At 39.5% G+C, this 18,088-nt stretch overlaps 1 protein-coding gene across 1 annotated transcript in view; it reads right to left on the bottom strand.

Annotated features, from left to right (window-relative positions):
* Window positions 1–17,541, bottom strand: part of SH3BP5 (SH3 domain binding protein 5) — a 48,307-nt gene extending 30,766 nt beyond the window's left edge. Inside the window, exons 1-2 of the mRNA XM_063303967.1 lie at window positions 17,103–17,541; window positions 13,718–13,780 (exon numbers count right to left, since the gene is read on the bottom strand). Coding sequence (XP_063160037.1) covers window positions 13,718–13,780; window positions 17,103–17,192 — 153 coding nt within the window. The 5' untranslated portion in view covers window positions 17,193–17,541. The remainder of the gene's footprint in view (window positions 1–13,717; window positions 13,781–17,102) is intronic.
* Window positions 17,542–18,088: the final 547 nt, after the last annotated feature.

Raw genomic sequence — 18,088 nt, 5'->3', positions numbered from 1 at the left:
GCACAACATATGCTTTGCCCCTGGGCCTCAGCTCTTAATCCAGCCTTGAGACAAGCGTAAGTGTATAACATAACTTTTTATATTTTCAGAGGGAAAATCCTTTGGCCCTTCAGATATTTTCCTGCCCTTTCCTCATTCCTTAACAAGTTACTTTTTCCAAATGACTAATTGCTAAATGGCCTTTAAGGGAGAGAAGAAAAACCTCTTTAATTTCATACCAATATCCAGCCAATCAATAGCTTCATCTAACAGAACTTTTCAAATTTTCAATCTCTTTTCTTCAAACTCCCCCCTCTCTGCTTTGTATATTACTTCTTCTCCTTCAACTACCCTAAACTAAGACAAGAGTGACTAGATTATTTTTAAGTTGGCCAACATGACCTAATTCATTGTCATTTTGCCCCATAATACAGTGTTGTTCCTAGATCTAAAAACTGGCAATGGATATCACTCACACCCCAAAGAGGCTAACAGATTTCTGAACACACTAACTTCTCTACTAACATTTAGAAATGCACTCAAAGAGTCAACCTTTATTTTCAATGCATGTGTTACTGGTAATATTTAGATTTTAAAAAATGCATTCTCATAAAGAGAAGGCTAAAACAAAGTAACAGATTAGCAAAGAGCACCCTCTTTGATAAACTTAATTGTTGTAGCCTTTCATCCCAGCCTACTTTACCTCAACAGAATGCAATGACATAAGGGGAAACTTTTGTTAACTTCTTTTGTGCTCCATGTCCTATAGCATCAAATCAGCCTCTGCCATGTGCACATCTATTGCCAAGTAATATCTTAAACAGGGTCCCTTTGCTTGTTAGAAAGGCCATTTCAGCTCATCTGGTACTTTGGAAGTCTGGGTCACATATGGGGGCAAGCCATAAAACTTAGCAACCATGGTAGTAAGGTTCAAATAACATGCTAACTCACAAGGTAAGAAAACCACATTATGACTTAGCCCTATGTGTAAACTCAGCCTCTAGTATGTGACATGTAAAAATGTATGTCTAGCTGTTCTTATCCCAGTCGGTCTACAATGCTGAAAGAAATGACAGTATAACCATCCCACACTTAATGCCCTCCAGAGGAATTGGACTTCAGGCCAGTAATTTCCAGCCAATGTAGTATTTACTCACTGAGAACTATGGAGAATTCCAAGTGGGGAAGGCTGTTGAATCTAGCATAGACTTCAGGATCTGTGAGACACAGCAAGATGTTGCCATGGGATTCCTTCCTATGACATCAAACCCAGTTTTTGTTGAGAACTTTTCACAAATATTTGTTTGGCTTGAAAGGCCAAGGCAAAACAAATTTCCCAGCTGGGAATTTCAAGACGTCAAAAACACCAGAGCCCTTTAACACCGAGTTAGTCCCTATAAATTCAACTGATTTGAAAGTGGCATGTTCCCACTTAGTAGATTGGGTTGATCCATGTGCAAGGCTGTGGATAATGGAGATTAAGTATTTTAAAGTGGAATTTACTGGGAGGAAGTATTTCCAGCCTGGAAATAAACAAGAACAGAATTAGATCATTGATGGTGAAAAAGAAGCAACGTTTTACATAATTGTGATACAGAATAGAAGGAAGCATCCATTGTCCATTGATATAGGACAGCTGGTCAAATGCAGAGAGGACAGCGGAACAGCACAGAACAGCTGTGAGCAATGACAGAATGACTCCAGAGCACTGAACTGATTAATGTGGTACTTCATCCAGAGCATATCCATTTTTCTACCGGTTGCGAGGATGTGATTTAAAAGCTGTGACCTTATTACTGGCAATGGAACATGAGGCAGAGTTTTCCTTTGCTAGTCTGCTTTGGTTAAGGAACAGGGAAACAGACAATATTCTGGCCTGACTGCTGTTTATGTAATGATATTTGGGAAGTACATTAAGCTCCTCATACTTTAATTTCTTAAACCAGTGGAAGCATTTCAGTTTTGGGGTGAATGAAATTAAAGTTGTTCTTCTTAAACAACAAACTTCGAAAATTAGATTCCAGTAGGAAACTGTTGGGCTAGAATGAACATACTGGTTTGATATGATTAGACAAGATCAACGTTAGGAATAGCTACATCATTTTGAAACACATTGTCCCTCATTAAGGGATTCATACATTATTAACCAGGTCTCAACAGGTGGCACCTGACCAAGCTCGTCTGGGCTTGGAAGCTAAGCAGGGTTGAGTGTGGCTAATATTTCAATGAATCACCCTGCCAGAGATTAGAAGTTGAAAAAAAAAACCTGGAAAAAGTTAATGGCAAATGTCTTCTATACTATGCTCAGAAAAGCTGAATAGATGCATTCACACAGCCTCCAGGGGTTAAGCTTGACTTGAGGGTGTTTTTCATCTTCCGACGTCAATCACCACCCAAGGTGGTTGGAAATTCTGGAAGCTGAACATGTAGGTACTGAAGACTGATGTAGGCTATTAATCTTGTTTTGCCTTTTCTCACCTCATCACAGATCAGGAATAGTTCTCTCTCATTTTGGACACTTCCTCTTAATTTAATTTACTGTAGTTTCACTTGCATATTTCTTGCATTGCTTGACCATCTGCCTTACAGTGTAAAAAATATCTCCCTATTTTATTTGTGTTTATGTACTGTATAGGGGTGTGCAGGCATACCTCTAACTATCAAATCAGTCCTGTCTCTAAGGGGTTCTGTTTTCATACTTAGAATGCTGTAAGGCAAAAATTAAAAGTGTGCATGCAATAATTTGCATCCTACTATAATAAAAAAGAATAATAAAAAAGAACAGAGCTGTGGGGATGTTCACATAGAATAATATAAATGAAAGGTGTGAAGATACACGCAGTCTATTCATTCCTGCTTACCCTTTCTATTAATATAAGAATGTCGCATTTGCCATATCATCCAAACCACAGAAGCTTGGCTTATTTGTTTCCTTACAAGCCTTGGTTTATAAGTGACAGACAAGCTTTGATATGATTCAGGTCTGTAAAAAGAGCAAGAAATCAGGATCTCCAAAGCTAAACATTTTGTGATTTATTAAACAGCTTAACCTACTAAGAGGGGTAAAGAACAAGGGATCGGCTGTCAGAACTCTCTAAGACTAATCAGGGCTTGAAACATTCAAGCAACAAGTCTTTCTGGGTTCTAATTACTAAAATGTATTATGGAAGAGTTAAGGTGGTAGCATACAAAATCCAGTGTTTTTGCTTTCAGATATGATCCTGGATTCTCAATGTGATGGGTACCGCTGCAATGCTGTAGGTGCTCTCACAAAGTGGCTGGCATGAGGGTTGTCTGTTCACAAAACGGCTACCAAGGTGATAATAGCCAGTCATGCACAACCTATTTCCAGGTGGTAAACTGAGGAGATTTTTCCCTACCAGTCCTTTGAGGTGCCATGTACGATCTACTTTGTGTCCCCACCCATCCGTGAAGGTGGATTTATTTCCAAGCAAAGCACTGGATTGCAGCCATTTAACTTTTTTTTTTCCTAAAAATGTCTGTGCAGTTCCGGAGACCTCACTGAAAATAAAGATTACGCCAAAACATGTTTTGAAGTGTGCCAGATTTGCATCTATTATTTAATTAAAAGAATGTCTTTAAAAAAGTCAGAAAGGACAGAGAACCTGGCAAGCATCATATTCCATCATAGAGGCTGGAACAGAACAGAATATTTTTTCTATGTTTTTGTGAACCGATACTTGGCACGCTTGGGATTTTCCAGAAATCTGCTTTACCTGTGCATGTGAATGCAGTCTATATGTACTGGAGTTTAGGTTTTAAACATCTGGCAATTTGAAACAGGAATTTTGACTTCACTCTAAACATTTAAATGTTTAATGCTGGATTTACAAATGCCAGCTGCAGTTTTATACAGTACAGTGCTCTACAGCAAGCTATCTAGATCAGCAGTAGATTCCTTTCTAGTGGATAATGGGCAAGCAGTAAAATATAGTTCCTGCATACTGAGTTGTCAGGATGATAATACAACCAACTTCTTATATGACGAAGCTTGAGAATAGAATAAATCTCAGTCTCAGACTCAACTGCAGTGAGTAGCTGCTTCCTAGCCAAGTTTCCTGGGGATTTAATACTCTCTCTGTAACTGTATGTCTGAAAACTTGTCATTAGCATAATAGCAAGAGAATCAGCTTTGCATACATTTCAAGATTAGTAGTCAATTCATATTTATTATTTATTTATTACTGAGACCTGAATGTTGCTTCAGCTATATGTCTCTGAGCAACTTATATTATCTGATACAAAACCATATACCCCCCCCCACACACATAATAAATATAGTGTACTCAGTTAATCAATGCATCCATAAAGTAATCAATTGCCCTGCATTTAAGCAAAGCATCCTTTTCTTACAAGCCAGGAAAAACATTCTTGGAATTAGAATATTCCTCTCTTCAGTTCCCTAAACCTTTGCAAAAAAGCAAGGTTGAAACCACATTTTGAAATACCATGTAGGATCTGATTGCAGCTTTGGGTGCTAGCCATTCTGTCACAGAGAATGTTTGCCCCCTAACCCATTATATTTCTGAAGCAGATGTGCTGATTACTGTATACAGTGGTTGTATTTTGTATGTATTTTGTATGGTGTTTTTGTTTGTTTTGAAATCATCGCATCATTGAAAAAAGCATTGGGGATGAATTCTGGTTTTTGTTACAGAATTACATCCATTCATCATGAAAAAAAGGAATACTTTTTCCTCTTGATATATTGGACTGCATGTGTGAGGGATGAAAGAACCAAACTGCAGTTTTTGCTGCCCAATAAGATTAATTTTTTCTTTTCTGTTGATAAACTTTAAATACACAACTTAAATAATTGGAAAAGTAATATTTCTCATCCCAGTTTTTCATTTCACAGAAAGCTCTATTTTTTTTTTCTTTTTTAAAAGCAGGATTGAATTGTGCCCGTATCTTTGCAGCTCCAAGGATGTGCATATTGTGTCTGTCTTTTGTCATGGTGCTCTGACCTACTTTTTGCAGATTTTAAGTTACAAAAATGGATGGCATCCATAAACACAGTTCTTCAAATGAGTCAAAAGTAGATAGGCTTTGGAGGTATTGGGTGTAATTAACATGTTTGCTTTATTGCTAAATGAAAAATTTGTGTTCAAAATAATCTCCTTTTTTCTGGCTTGCAGTTTGGACAACAAAAATACTGTATATTTTTAATTCTTGCAATAAAGAAATAGATTTGTTCCTCAAAACTGAAATTAACCAGGCCATAGCTTCACACCAATTGTTTTTCAATTAAATAACAAAGCCATCTATTGTGCTTGTTTTATCCCAAGAACTGATAAGAACTTGTATGTGTGTGTGTGTGTGTGTGTATGTATATACACATACGCACGTGCATGCATATATACACACAGTAATCTTGTCTTGCTACTGATGTTATCTGTGATTTATGAACAAAGAGATTACAGGGGTAGATTATGTAGTATTACAACCAAAAATGGTAAGCCTTTATTGAAGCTTGTGTGTGTGTTTATTCGTATTTTCTTTTTTCCTTTTTCTATTTTCTGTTTATTTAAACAATGGCATACTGTGTCTGTGTATGTGTGTGTGTGTGTGTACACACACACACACACACACACACACACAGAGTATATATATTCCCGTAAGAGGTAATTCTACCCACTTCTGTGGCACCAATTCTTTTTATTCTGTTCCAAGCAGCCTCCACAACCTCTTTTTCCTTGCTCCATTTTTCATTCATTCTGTTGGAAGATTAATCTTGTAATACTTTTTCATACATAATTATCCTTTGACACCCATTTCTTTCACTTCTTCCCTTATTCTCCTTTTCCATTGTTTCCCCAAGATCCATTCCTGGAACTATCAACAAATTGTTCAACATTCAGAACCTCTCATCAACCTTGTATCTTTTAATTCTCTCAGTCTTTCATAATAAACAATCAAATCAATCATGCCTTTAAATTTATATGCATTCTTTTACTATGTCCACGTAAGAATGTATGCTTAAGCCATGTATTGGGGGGGGACCCCTTTTCCAAGCAAGTACTCATTAACAATCATTATTGTCATTCATTCTTTGGTCTCTGAAATTACCTTTTCTGTATTCCCACATCTCATTCCCACCATTCATCTCCCATAGCAAAATAACTTTTTATCATGTTTTACATTCATTCATATTTTTGCCAAAATTCATTGTGGTGCTTCCATTATCACCATTCACCATCCACACGCTTCTGTGGCATTTTGTATCATAATTCTTTTCACTCTTCCAAGCAGCTTCCACACTTTCTTTTCTTACATCTTTCAATTCATCCTCAGATGAATGTATCTTTTTAATATTTTTTTCATACATTATTCTTACTTTCTTTTCCATGCAGTTGAACAATTTTCACTCTAGTTTATTTCTTCCCAGAAGCTCATCCCTTGTTCTACCATTCCCTGTAATGTAACATACAACTATCACCAACTATGGACTCCTACCTTCAAATCCACCCTACAAACTAGATAAAGTTCATATTTTCTAACATACATTTTAGCCCTTTCATTCAGAATTAAACCTTCACTTCCCTGAATGTAATTAACAACTCCACTCCACAAGAACAGAATATTTTCATTCAGATCTATTATATTCTTCTCTTTCTCTTACTTTTAAAACACCAAACATATTATTCTTTCTTTCATTTCACCTGTCAATTTTTGCCCTTTACCATTTACTCTTATATTCAAAATCATAATTTTCTATATGCCATGGTCATCAGCAGGTGGGCCCATAAATATTGCATTCTGCTGCCTATCATAGCTTCAATCAACACATTCAGATAATGCTTTTAGTAAGATAGAAAATATGTAGACTAGATTACCAGCTTTAGTTCTTTTCATGCCATATGCAGCATACCTCACTAATAAGGACAGTATTGGTCAGCTTTGTAACATTTTAGCCAATACCCAAAGCCTGGTTTTACCCCAAGCATTCTACTCAATGCAAGCTAGAATTTTACTCTAGAGAAGTATAGAGGTAGCAGAGGAACATGCAGTGTACTGATACACATTCAGAATACAATATTTAATACTTAATATTTCATAATCTAGTATACAGATAGCATGAGACTGTCTCTCTCTACAGGTTCACCATCTAACAGATACAGGTCAAGAAAAAACAGTAGCAAACCTTGCTATGTGAATGACTTTCTCCTTTATCTAGAAGACAGGGACTTTCAGACTCTTCAAAAGCAGAAACCATAGCGTGCCTCATTTCAGCCTTTGAAGCTACGTGATAGTATGAACTAGGCAAATGACTTCATATACCAAAGGAATGCAAAAAGAATCTGACGAGGTTCATGAAAGTTTGGATAGAAAATACTTGATACACAATACACCAGCCCAGTCTGCAACTGTTTTCTCCCACACAATTTACTAGATGTGCCTTTGTTCTCAGAGGTCATCATTTACAAGCAATGCCCATGAGTCTCAGGTTCCCAAGGAGAGCAACGAATACATAAATATGGGTCATAGTTCAGGCTCAATGCATCATTAAATATTTGACACAAATGTTGGCAAGAATACTCTGTTCCCAAATTGTGAGCTCTCATACTCCTGTGTGTTCACACAGATTAACATCTATTCTGTGGAGTCCTTGGTGCTCTCTGAGCCTTGTTGTTTTCTTGCAGAAGTTTCATTGCCAGACTAGGCAGCAACTTCAGTGCAAAATTAAACATCTGCAAGAAAACAACAAGGCTCAGAGAGCACCAAGGACTCCACAGTTCAACCCTGAGCTATAAATATTCGCTTCGATTGCTAACATCTATTCTTTCAGCTTTTTTCAAAACCAAATTCATAAAACTCTTGCTTCCACCAATATCTATCACTCATTTTATCCAATGCATTTATCATAATATCCTGCCCAAGCCAGCCAGCCTAGGCTTCAGATAACCCCACTGTTAATGCTAGAATGAGGAATATGTTGCCTACAGAAAAGCATGTGTCCACTCTATAGCATAAGAATGCTTATAAGTTTATTGGATTTGTAAATATCTCTTGGATATTGTCCATGCCAACATGACAGGGGTCACAGAGTCCCTCTCATCTTGACTGTGTGAGAGGGTTCTGCTTATTATTGTCATGGTCCCTCTACAACTTTCCTTCCCTCTTGTATTGAAGTTTGTGTCTCCTGCACTAAAAAAAAAGGATGCCTAGAAACTCCCTCTGGCAAGAGTACATATCCCCTTCTATCATGCAAAACTAGAAGGTATATTTTCATGCTGTAAGCACTGTACTACAGTAATGTGTTTCCAACAAGCATTTATAAGGAACTTGAGAGCTAAGTTACATGTGACATTAATTGTGCAAAATCAATGCATATTTTTAAAAGTTTAAATACAGTAGCTGAAGTGGGGGAACAAGCAGGATCAGAAAATTGCCCTTCTGCCTGAAAGCTGCTATTAGCCCCAGCAGGGAACATAGCCAGTGAGAGTTTCCTTCCTAGGGTTATTAACCACCCTTTTTTGGGGGGGGGATATTTCATCCATGCATGCAAAGGAAATAATTGTAATTTCTTCCCTTGTATAATTGCCCTGATTCCATTTAGCCATCCCCCTACAGCAGCAATTTCAATTTTAACAAAATGTACACATTCTTTCTTTACACCAGCCTTCCCACTGTTACACTGGTCAGGCTAGCTGACAAATATGGGTCTTGTAGTCCAACACATCTGGAGGAGATCATGTTGGGAGAAGCAGCCTTACATACAATTACTGTCATGAGTGAGGATGGCGAGCAGGGGGCTCCCATCCAGGCTGTAAAGCGCATGCGTAGTACTGAGGAATTAGGTGGCCATTCAAAGAGATACAGATCAGGCCCGCCTTAGTCTTTGGGGTTTATATGTCTGGGTTTTTCCCACGCTTCTTCAGTTTGTTAGGATTCTCTGTTATGTAGCAGTAATAAAACACTAGAGACCTACTCCTTGTCTCAGCGTGGTTCCTGGCTGTTAGGACAATTACATTACATTTGAGGTATGGCTCCGAAGGCTGCACTTAAAACTCCTACAGTGAACTTCTCCAATCTAGCATTTTCCAGAGGGGTTGATATGCCACTTTCAAAATTCTATTTTAGCATGGCCTCTGATTTTTTGATGGAAAAAAATGGAATTTGTAGCCCCAACTCCTCTGGAGGGCAGCAGGTTTGAGAAAGCATGCATACCTAAGCTTTCCCACATCTCAACCACAGCTAGCCTTGCCCAAAACTAAGAATGCTGGGGAGTGGCTTTTCGTTAACCATGTGACTAAATTATCACAGGCTAATGCTACCCAATTAAAAACATCATATCCATATCTACAGAGATAAAACAAAATTTCTGCTGTTAAGTACAACAGTGTTCACTAACCTTAATCACCATTACCAAGACGTTCCACTCACAGATGCTTCAGTCATGTGCAGGAAAACAGTAATACATAGGCCTGCATTAAAACCACTTCTCAAATCCTCTGCTACAGTTTTAATGATTAGCTCTGTATTTTTGTACCAACAGAGTTATGGATTTTAACCAGGCTCAATCAAAAACTCATTAGGAAGCAAAACATTACACTATATGCAGCTATCAACACTGGTTGCCTTTCACCAGTTGTTCTCTTACTAGCTTCACTGAAATCATCTCCACAGTCTATGAAGTACATACTTTTAGTTGGTGTACTCTGGGCTTAAAGTGATCAGTAGCAAAGTAGAGATCACATTTTTGCAGACATTTCACCTTGCATTCCAGTGAGGCTTCCTTGCCAGGCACTGGCAAAGGACTAATTGCTCTAGGGGACAATATGTAGATGTCTTACAGAAGGTCAAAGAAAAGGACTTTACAGACTGATAACCATCTTTTCTAATAGTTTGTGGTTTTCACTGAAGAAAAAAATTGAGGTCATCTGTCTATATAAAAGACAGTTAATATCACCATAATTGCCATTCAGGTGCAGCAGCCAATATACTGTGGATTCATGTTTTGATACGGGACTTCAAATCATTCTGAATATGGAAGTCAGTAATGATTTATAAGAAGCTAAATTCGACACTTGGCAGTGAATGTCTGCAGTCAGTTAGCACACACTGGAAGCTAATGGAAGTTGTCACAGAGTATATATAAGTCTTTTCTTATATGTCTATAAAGAACATTAATGAGGAGAATAAGCTAAAGCTTGTAATAAATTAAGCCTAACAGAGTCTACCAGCCCTGGCCTTTCATTTGCCAAGTGTTTACTTCATTACATTTATAAACCACCTTTCTTTTAAAGAGCTCATATTAGTATATCCAAATGGGGAATGTGTAGTATTTCAGATGTTGTTCAATTGGAAATTGCATCTCCTCTGACCACTGGCCAAGCTGGCTTAGGTGTCAGCCCCACTAGGTAGACCAGACCAGGAAATCAATTCCACAGGAAAGCTAAGCTACTTTTTATTGACTTTAGTTATAATTACAAACTCTTACCAGTCTGATTCTGTTGTACCTCCTCATTCTTATATTCCAATGAATTAGGGAGGTGTCTGCTTCTAAATGTTATCTCACTTTTTTGGACTTTAAAAAAATGTTTCAGCTCCTTTTGCCTAGGTAACAGTTCCTGAATATTTCCATCATAGTCCTCTTCCTTATTCTGAACACTACAATCCATGGAATTACACTCTGACAATACCTGAGAAGTCACATGTTGCTCACTCCTAGCGTATATATCTCCTTAACCTCTCTCCAACATTTTATCCTCGTAACAGTCCTGCTAGGTAAGCTACCATGAAATAAGACAATTGTCTCAAATTACCCAGCTGGCTTCATAGCTAAGTGGAGATGGAAATCTGGTCTCTTATAGCAGAAGGCAGGTAATGAACACAAGTTTATCAGGTACTCAGACTATGTGGTCATCAGAGTTGTGCTGGCCTGGAACAAACTCAGAGGAAGCTCTTTGGTAGCATTAGGAAGCACAGTTGTGGATCTACTTCTTCAATGTCTTCTGCACCATAGAAATAGTCAAAAGAGACAGCTATTTTTTAGAATAACAAATAAGTGGCAATACCAGCCCTATAAATCAGACAGACTGAAATAATCTCCAAGATCATCTAGTCTAAACTCCTACCTATACTGAACATGTACTGCTATAGCATTCCAACAGATGGCTATAAAATAAAGGTAACCCTGCACTGGAGATGTTTTTCAAGGTAATCTATTCCATATCAAACAACTCATGAGACAGGAAGTTTTTTCTGATGTTTAATTAAAAACTTGTCTTGTGATGTGAACAAACATTACAAGCTTATTCTGTGTGAAACTCCTTGAAGATGGCCATCATGTTATTCCAGGTTCATTTGTCTTCATTATTTCTTCACCAGATTAAATATACCAAACTCTCCCAAACTTTTTCTTCATAGGACTTGTCTCCAAATCCCTTCCCATCTCTGTAATCATCCTTCATCCATGTTCCAGCCAAGGAAATTCCCTCAGTCCATGTACAGCTGAAACATACTAAGCTCAGTGTTTCCTTCCTCTGCAGCTAGCACAGAAATCAAAACAATCTAGTGGAGAAAGAATGGAATAATCTGTCTTTCTGTTCCCAGTCCTCTCTCTTATCCCCATGGAAGTTCTGGGCATTTTTTGCTACCAAGAAAGTTGTTAAATAAAATGCTGAGCACGGCAGAACAAGGTATATTACCTTTGGCTATTGACTTCCCATAAGCACCCTACTGACCAAGTTAGTGGCATACACTGAAAAGTAGGTGAATGCTCCATAACACTACTGCCTGATTCAAAAAGCCACATATGCAAAGCACCTGACAATAAAGTTGGGCATATCCTCAACTGCCCTTGGCAAACATCAGCGTCCAGAGGTCATAGCAGAGACTGCCTGATTGACATTGCTCTAGTTTCCCAGAATAGCTGCTTCTCCTTTGCCAAGACTCTGAATTTTGATCTGATGTTGGTTATATTGTAATCAACTAAAGATGAAGGACAAAAGTTTAAATGTGAAGGTACAAGAAATTAGCATTAAAGCAAACATAATATGGCCTTTTTCAACAAATACACATGAAACAAGGTATAAATCACACAGAATGAAAGAGGTCAAAAAATTATCTAATTGGTTAGATTATCCATCACATTAAGGCAGCATGTGGTTTGCTTGGTCTTCACTAAATATAATGTAGGAACCCAGACAACTGTGGCTTATTATCCAAATAGCATTTGTCTGTATGAGAACGATACTTTCCCCAATAAAACATTTCATTATTTGCCTTCATACTTTAGGAGCAGGATGCTAGGTTATCAAATCCAAACACCATCTCTAACAGCAGGAAGGGGAGAAGAAATGTGCTAACTTTTAAGAGCTATTTCTTACTAATACCAGTGAATTATGAATAGGTGGCTCTTAAAAATAGAAAAAAATCATCTGGACGTAATTTGATCAACATGACAAATAACTGTAAAACTAACTCCCATCCCCAAGCATATATCTACAAGGACTATTTAAAAAAACGTTGGGAGTGAAATCTCATACTCCTCCATTTCTGTCACATACATGCTTATCATCCTCATGTTTATGAACAGAGTGAGGAGAAGATTTCCCCACCCCAGCATTCTGCCAATTAAGTAGTTGTATTAATTTCTTACTTATCCTAAATTAGTATTAAAAAGCAGCCGGTTGATGCATGTGCCGTTTAATTTTATCCCTGACATGGGAGAAACAGTCAGGAAAAGCTTATCATTACAACCCAACCCATGATCCTGGTTTCTTGCTCTGAAAAATAAACAAGGATTTAGAAACAACCCTGAGTTGTTACTGGCTTTTAGGCCCATCTTGTTTGGAGCAACCACCCCAGAGATTCTGGGATTTATACGTTATGGTAAGCTATCTGCATCACATTAGTATTTCCCACTTAAAGAAAATAAGGAACAGGCTGAATGATCCACCATGCTGCTTGTTTATAGTAAGTCAGGAATTCTAGATTATTGTTATATGCAAATATAATTTACAATTGCTCTGGTGCTAGGTAAACTTTGAGTCTTACATGGCTTCACACTGACAGAAAAGAAAGATCAAACAATACATTTTCATGTGGTCTCAATTTAACTTGTTTGAAAGTTGAGCTGTATTATCTTGTATTACATTATTTTTAGGCATTGTGTAGTATAGCAAGATACAATAATTTTATTACTACTGTATGTTTTGTATATGTTGTTTTAACACTTTTATATTTAATGTTATTTTTTTCTTTTTCTCTTGCTTTATCATATTTTATATATATATATATATATATATATTTAAGTGTCTTCATTAATGGTCTAAATTGTTCAGGCTTTTACCTCAATATATAGTTTCATTTCAATGGTTTGAATTCTATTTACAAGTTTTGTTTTTCTACTTTTTTTACTTTTTCTGTACCTTAAGAAAATAAAGAAAACAGTATTTTAAAAGAGGATTATGTGCCACTTGGATTCCTAAGCATTATTCTTTGGTTGGTGTAGGATAAATAAAGAGGATTAATGGAATCCATGGTACTTTGCACAGTAAATGTCATCCAATTTCAGTATCAGAGAAGAATATATTTGACCTTCTTTTGCTTCATCCACTGGTTTAATCCATGCAAACTTTCTCCTCAGTTTCTTCTGCATATTTTAGCACAAAAATCTCAATAAAGACCACTTTTTAGCAGAAATACAATAAATAAGAAAGAGAAATACAGTTGGATGTTGAGTCAAAACAGCAAGGCGAAACTGTACCTCAAGTTCTGTTTCTCTCCGATTAATATCATCTGTAGATTGGTTCAACTTTTCTAGTTCCCCCTGGAAGAAAGCCAAAATAACATGTTGAGTAGTAAGACACTGAGAGAACTGGGAAGGAATCAAGTTATTAAGTGTCATCTGGCAACTCACAGAGAGGCCCTCACTGGAATGTTAAATGGAAACAGAAGGATAGAAAGCATTTAAAAGTAAAACTGAGCTTTACTGCAGTTAAGACTCAGTTTGAAAGGGCAGAGACAGAGACCAGACATCTTTTGAAGGTTAATTTTTAAAGTAATGCTCATCTAAATTCCAAGTTTTTTTCTATATACTATTGAAGCTCTGCATGGTTATTTAGTGTGGCACCATTACCAAAATGACAAATGATATAACAGCATCTTTCATTATGAAAAAACCCAGGATGAAAAATGTAACATATTCTCCCACTCCTTCAAGACCTTAAGAGTTTGGTTCCAATAGTGTTTTCTTTTCACTCACACATAAAGGAATTCCTTGCAAAAGTTATAGTATAAAATACTGAAATTATTAATTTTATTGTATGTTTACCCTGTTGTTCTTTCAAGGAGCTCAAGACAGTATACATATTTGTCTCACATTCTCTCAAAAAAAAGTAAAAAGACTCCCTGAAGTGTAGCTTTACTCCTGGTAGGAGAGAGAGAGAGAGGGATTGGCCAAAGCTCACCTAGTAAGCAAGGTTCAAGACTGAATTCCCGCTCCTGACTTAAGTCATATGTGTCTGTGTGATGTCTGTATGGCAGAGAAGGGGGTAAGTGATGTCACATGTGTCATGAATTATGTAATTTGCATTATTTGCACAGTGATGTCATGTTGCACATTTTATCATTGCTTATGACAATATTTTAACCCAGTGTTTCTCAACCTTAGCAACTTTAAGATGTCTGGACTTCAACTCCCAGAATTCCCTAACCAGCATGCTGGGAGTTGAAGTCCAGACATCTTAAAGTTGCTAAGGTTGAGAAACACTGCTCTAACCACTGATATTTTGCATTTCTAGATTTTCAGTCCACTGTGATATAAAAAAAGGAGGGAAAACAGAAGGATTTTCAGACATACCTTTTTATAGCACTCATATGCTTCACTTTCACTTTGTCAGTAACTGTTACAACAGCTTTTTAGAACAAACTAGCTTATTGCTCCAAACTGCAGATGGAGTGCCGATACTCATGGACAAGGAGACATTTGAACAAATAAGCTTCTCACTCAAAACCAGCTTTAACACAGTTTTTGAGTTTCTGCCCTATTGCCAGCATCTGTCTATAAAAAAATACAACCATTTTAAATGCACTTCAAGTGTTTTAGGAATATAAAGGAACAAGTCTCCTTCAAGTCAGGGGTTGGCAGGGAGAGAAGGGGAAGAGGTAAGGATTCTGTTTCAAACAATGTTTTGGATCATCTGCGGTGAAATGTTTTTCCTCTTATTTTAACCTCACCTCCCTGTATATGGAAAGATATTATGAAACCCTATTGAAAAGAGCGCTTGCAGTGAATTGCCAGTATCTTTGGCTGGTAAGCTTCCTCCATCCATGGCATCATTGTGGCTATTGTTATAGACCCCAGTCTGATAAAATGAAGAAAACCCTTGTTAAGTTCATTGGCATGAAGATCAGAAGAATGCACATAGCAATATCTTTTGTAAAAAAAAAAATTACTGAACTGTGAAAGCAATCAGGATTTTATTCATAACAAAGACCACTTAAATGTCTTCCAGAAAGCTTATGGAACAAATTAAGGGGGAAAGCGAACAAAATATATATTTGCAGAAAAATACCACAAAAATCACAGAACAGCCACAAACACTGCCAGCACAATCCAGCAGTGGAATGAAACCAAGGGTCAGACATTGACATCATTGAATGAATTCACTCAGTGCCAGAGATCTGGCAATGTAAATCTTTTCATTGGGCAACAGATCTGTCACGTGAGAGGAGTTTCACAGGATATGTCCAACAGTCCTGCTATTAAAAAAGGGTCCCATTTCCCTAGTCACCATAAGTCATTCTTCTGATAACAGCAGTCCCCAAAACGACACCTCCACTAACAACCTTCACAAATTGGCCAGGTTTGTACTGGAGAAGGAGATGCTTCCTGCTACCTTGTCAATTTTGGCAGTGATGGGAAAAGTGAGAAATTGTGACAGATAGAATGTATTAACATCCCTTCCTATGTATTCTGTCAAGAGTGGCATCAACCTTTATGTTAACCTTCCCAACCTGGTTCCTCAAGTTGTGTTAAATCTGCATCTACTAAGATTCCCTGCCAACAGCCTGCTGGCTCTGGTAAAGATAATGTCTCTCCCTCAAGTCAATCTAGTTTTCTCATCCATGCAATTTTCTTGGCAAAGATATGAAACTGGTTTGCCACCTCCTCCTTCCAGGATGATTTTTTGACTTTCCTGTCCACCTTTATGGCCTTGAGATCTCCCAGTGGTCTCCCATCCAGGCACCAACCCACTTTTCAAGGTCAGCTGAAGCCTGCTAACTGCTGTCACCTGAGATCTGCAGTCCCAGTATATACCTGGAGCAGGCCAGCTTGGGGAAGGCTTAATCACCTGATGCAATGGAGTTTGTTGAGGACATCCAAAGCCCCCAGATACTGAAACTTTCTTCTGGCCTTTGATGACAGGGACATGGTGACATTTAAAGCACGAGCTGGCATCATCTGTTAACAATGATGCAGTACTGCATATTAAGAGAATTACAAGATCCTGCATCAGGATTAAATTACCTGAAGGCCCCTTCTGCCTCTAACTCGCCCCCCACCCTTCTAGTGTCCTTGCAGCCCAAGCGCGGCATCCCTTGGCGGTCCCCCTCCTCCTTTTCTCCCACCACCCGGTTCGCGTGGCTCCGCCATGCTAAAAAGCTCCAAAGATAAGGCGGATTGCGGAGAGGAGCTGAAACGAGGAAACCGGAGCAAACAGGGAGAGGAGGGATCCAGCTCGCGCACAAAAACGCCGCTCCGAGAAGGAAGGGGGAGACTCCTTTCGAAACTGAAGCATCTTTCCTTTGCAGCGAGTTTCTCCAACCAGCTGCAGAAGGACTTCGGCGGCAATCTAATAAAGCCAAAGCAAAACAAAAAACGGGGTACAACGGGGAGGAAAACGCCCCCTTCACCCATTCTGGAATCACATGTGTGGAGGGAGAGAAAGCGAAAGATAATCGCGAAGATTCAAGGAACCTAAGCAAGGACGCACCGCGAACCCACGCACACACACACACAATTACTTCGCGATTACAGACCTCCTCGCGTCCCGATCCTGCCACCCCACCCACTTTCGGCTGCAAACGCGCCCCTCGGCCCACTCCTCCAAAGGATCTCGGCAGGGGCGATCGGCGGCTCCCCTTACTTGAATCCTGGGATCCACTTCTTCCTCTTCTTCCGGCGGCTGCAGCGGGTCCCCTTCCTCCGCCGCGGTCCTCTTCGCGGCGGGATCCATGTTGGCTGCGCAAGGTCCGCTGGTTCAGAGAAGAGGAATCTGGATCTAGCCCTGCGCCTTGGGGAGCCTACGGGCCGCCGCCAAGCTGCGCCAGCAGCCCGGGTTCCACTGGCAGAGGGCTGCACCGCCCTCCGCGCTGGTCTGAGCCTTTCGCTCCTCGCCGTGAGGCTGCGCAAGAAGAAGGAACCGCTTCTCCGTTAGCGAAAGCGGGAAGGAAATGTGCCTCGCCCCCTTGCCGCCGCCGCCGCAGCTGCTGCTGTTATTAAAACGGCGGCGGCGGGGCTGTCACCGAACGGCTCGCTCCCTCGCTGACACCTTCGCGAGGTCCAGCTGCGCCAGGCGCCTCCTTCCCCGAAGCGTCAAATCAGGGCCTCTGAGGAATAATACAATAGCCACAACAAAGCAACAATATATATTTTGAATACGGTTCAGTACTGCAAGCTCCCCCCCAGGCCGCTCGGTTCTTTCAGTGCTGCAGAATTGCTCCCCTTTGCCTGGGGACGCTTCGGGAGCCTTCACATGCCCGCCTGCTCCCGGCCACCCCGCGAGTGAGGCCGCTCCAGAGTCACACCCTCGAGCGTCCTGGGAAGCCGGCCTCGCGGCTTTCTGGCGAACCCGCAAAGAGACTGGTGGGCGCCGGAGAGGTTTGAAGAACTCGAGATGGCCCGGAAGCTTTTACGGAGGGCAGCTGCTTCGCCAGGCACACAGCGGGCTGGCGTCAGCGGGTGTAGGTGTACACCTGGATGTAGAGGATGGATGTGTACCTATGGGCAGGTACCTAGCCATTGATTGGTTGATTGATTTGTACGCCCGACTCGCAGAAATGCCACTCCGGGCAGCTTACAACAATGAAAACAAAATCACGATATCGCAACAATGAAAAAAATCAACAAGAA

The sequence above is a fragment of the Candoia aspera genome, chromosome 4 (assembly GCF_035149785.1).
Source record: "Candoia aspera isolate rCanAsp1 chromosome 4, rCanAsp1.hap2, whole genome shotgun sequence".
NCBI lineage: Eukaryota > Metazoa > Chordata > Lepidosauria > Squamata > Boidae > Candoia > Candoia aspera.
This window is presented reverse-complemented; position numbering and strand designations above follow the sequence as displayed.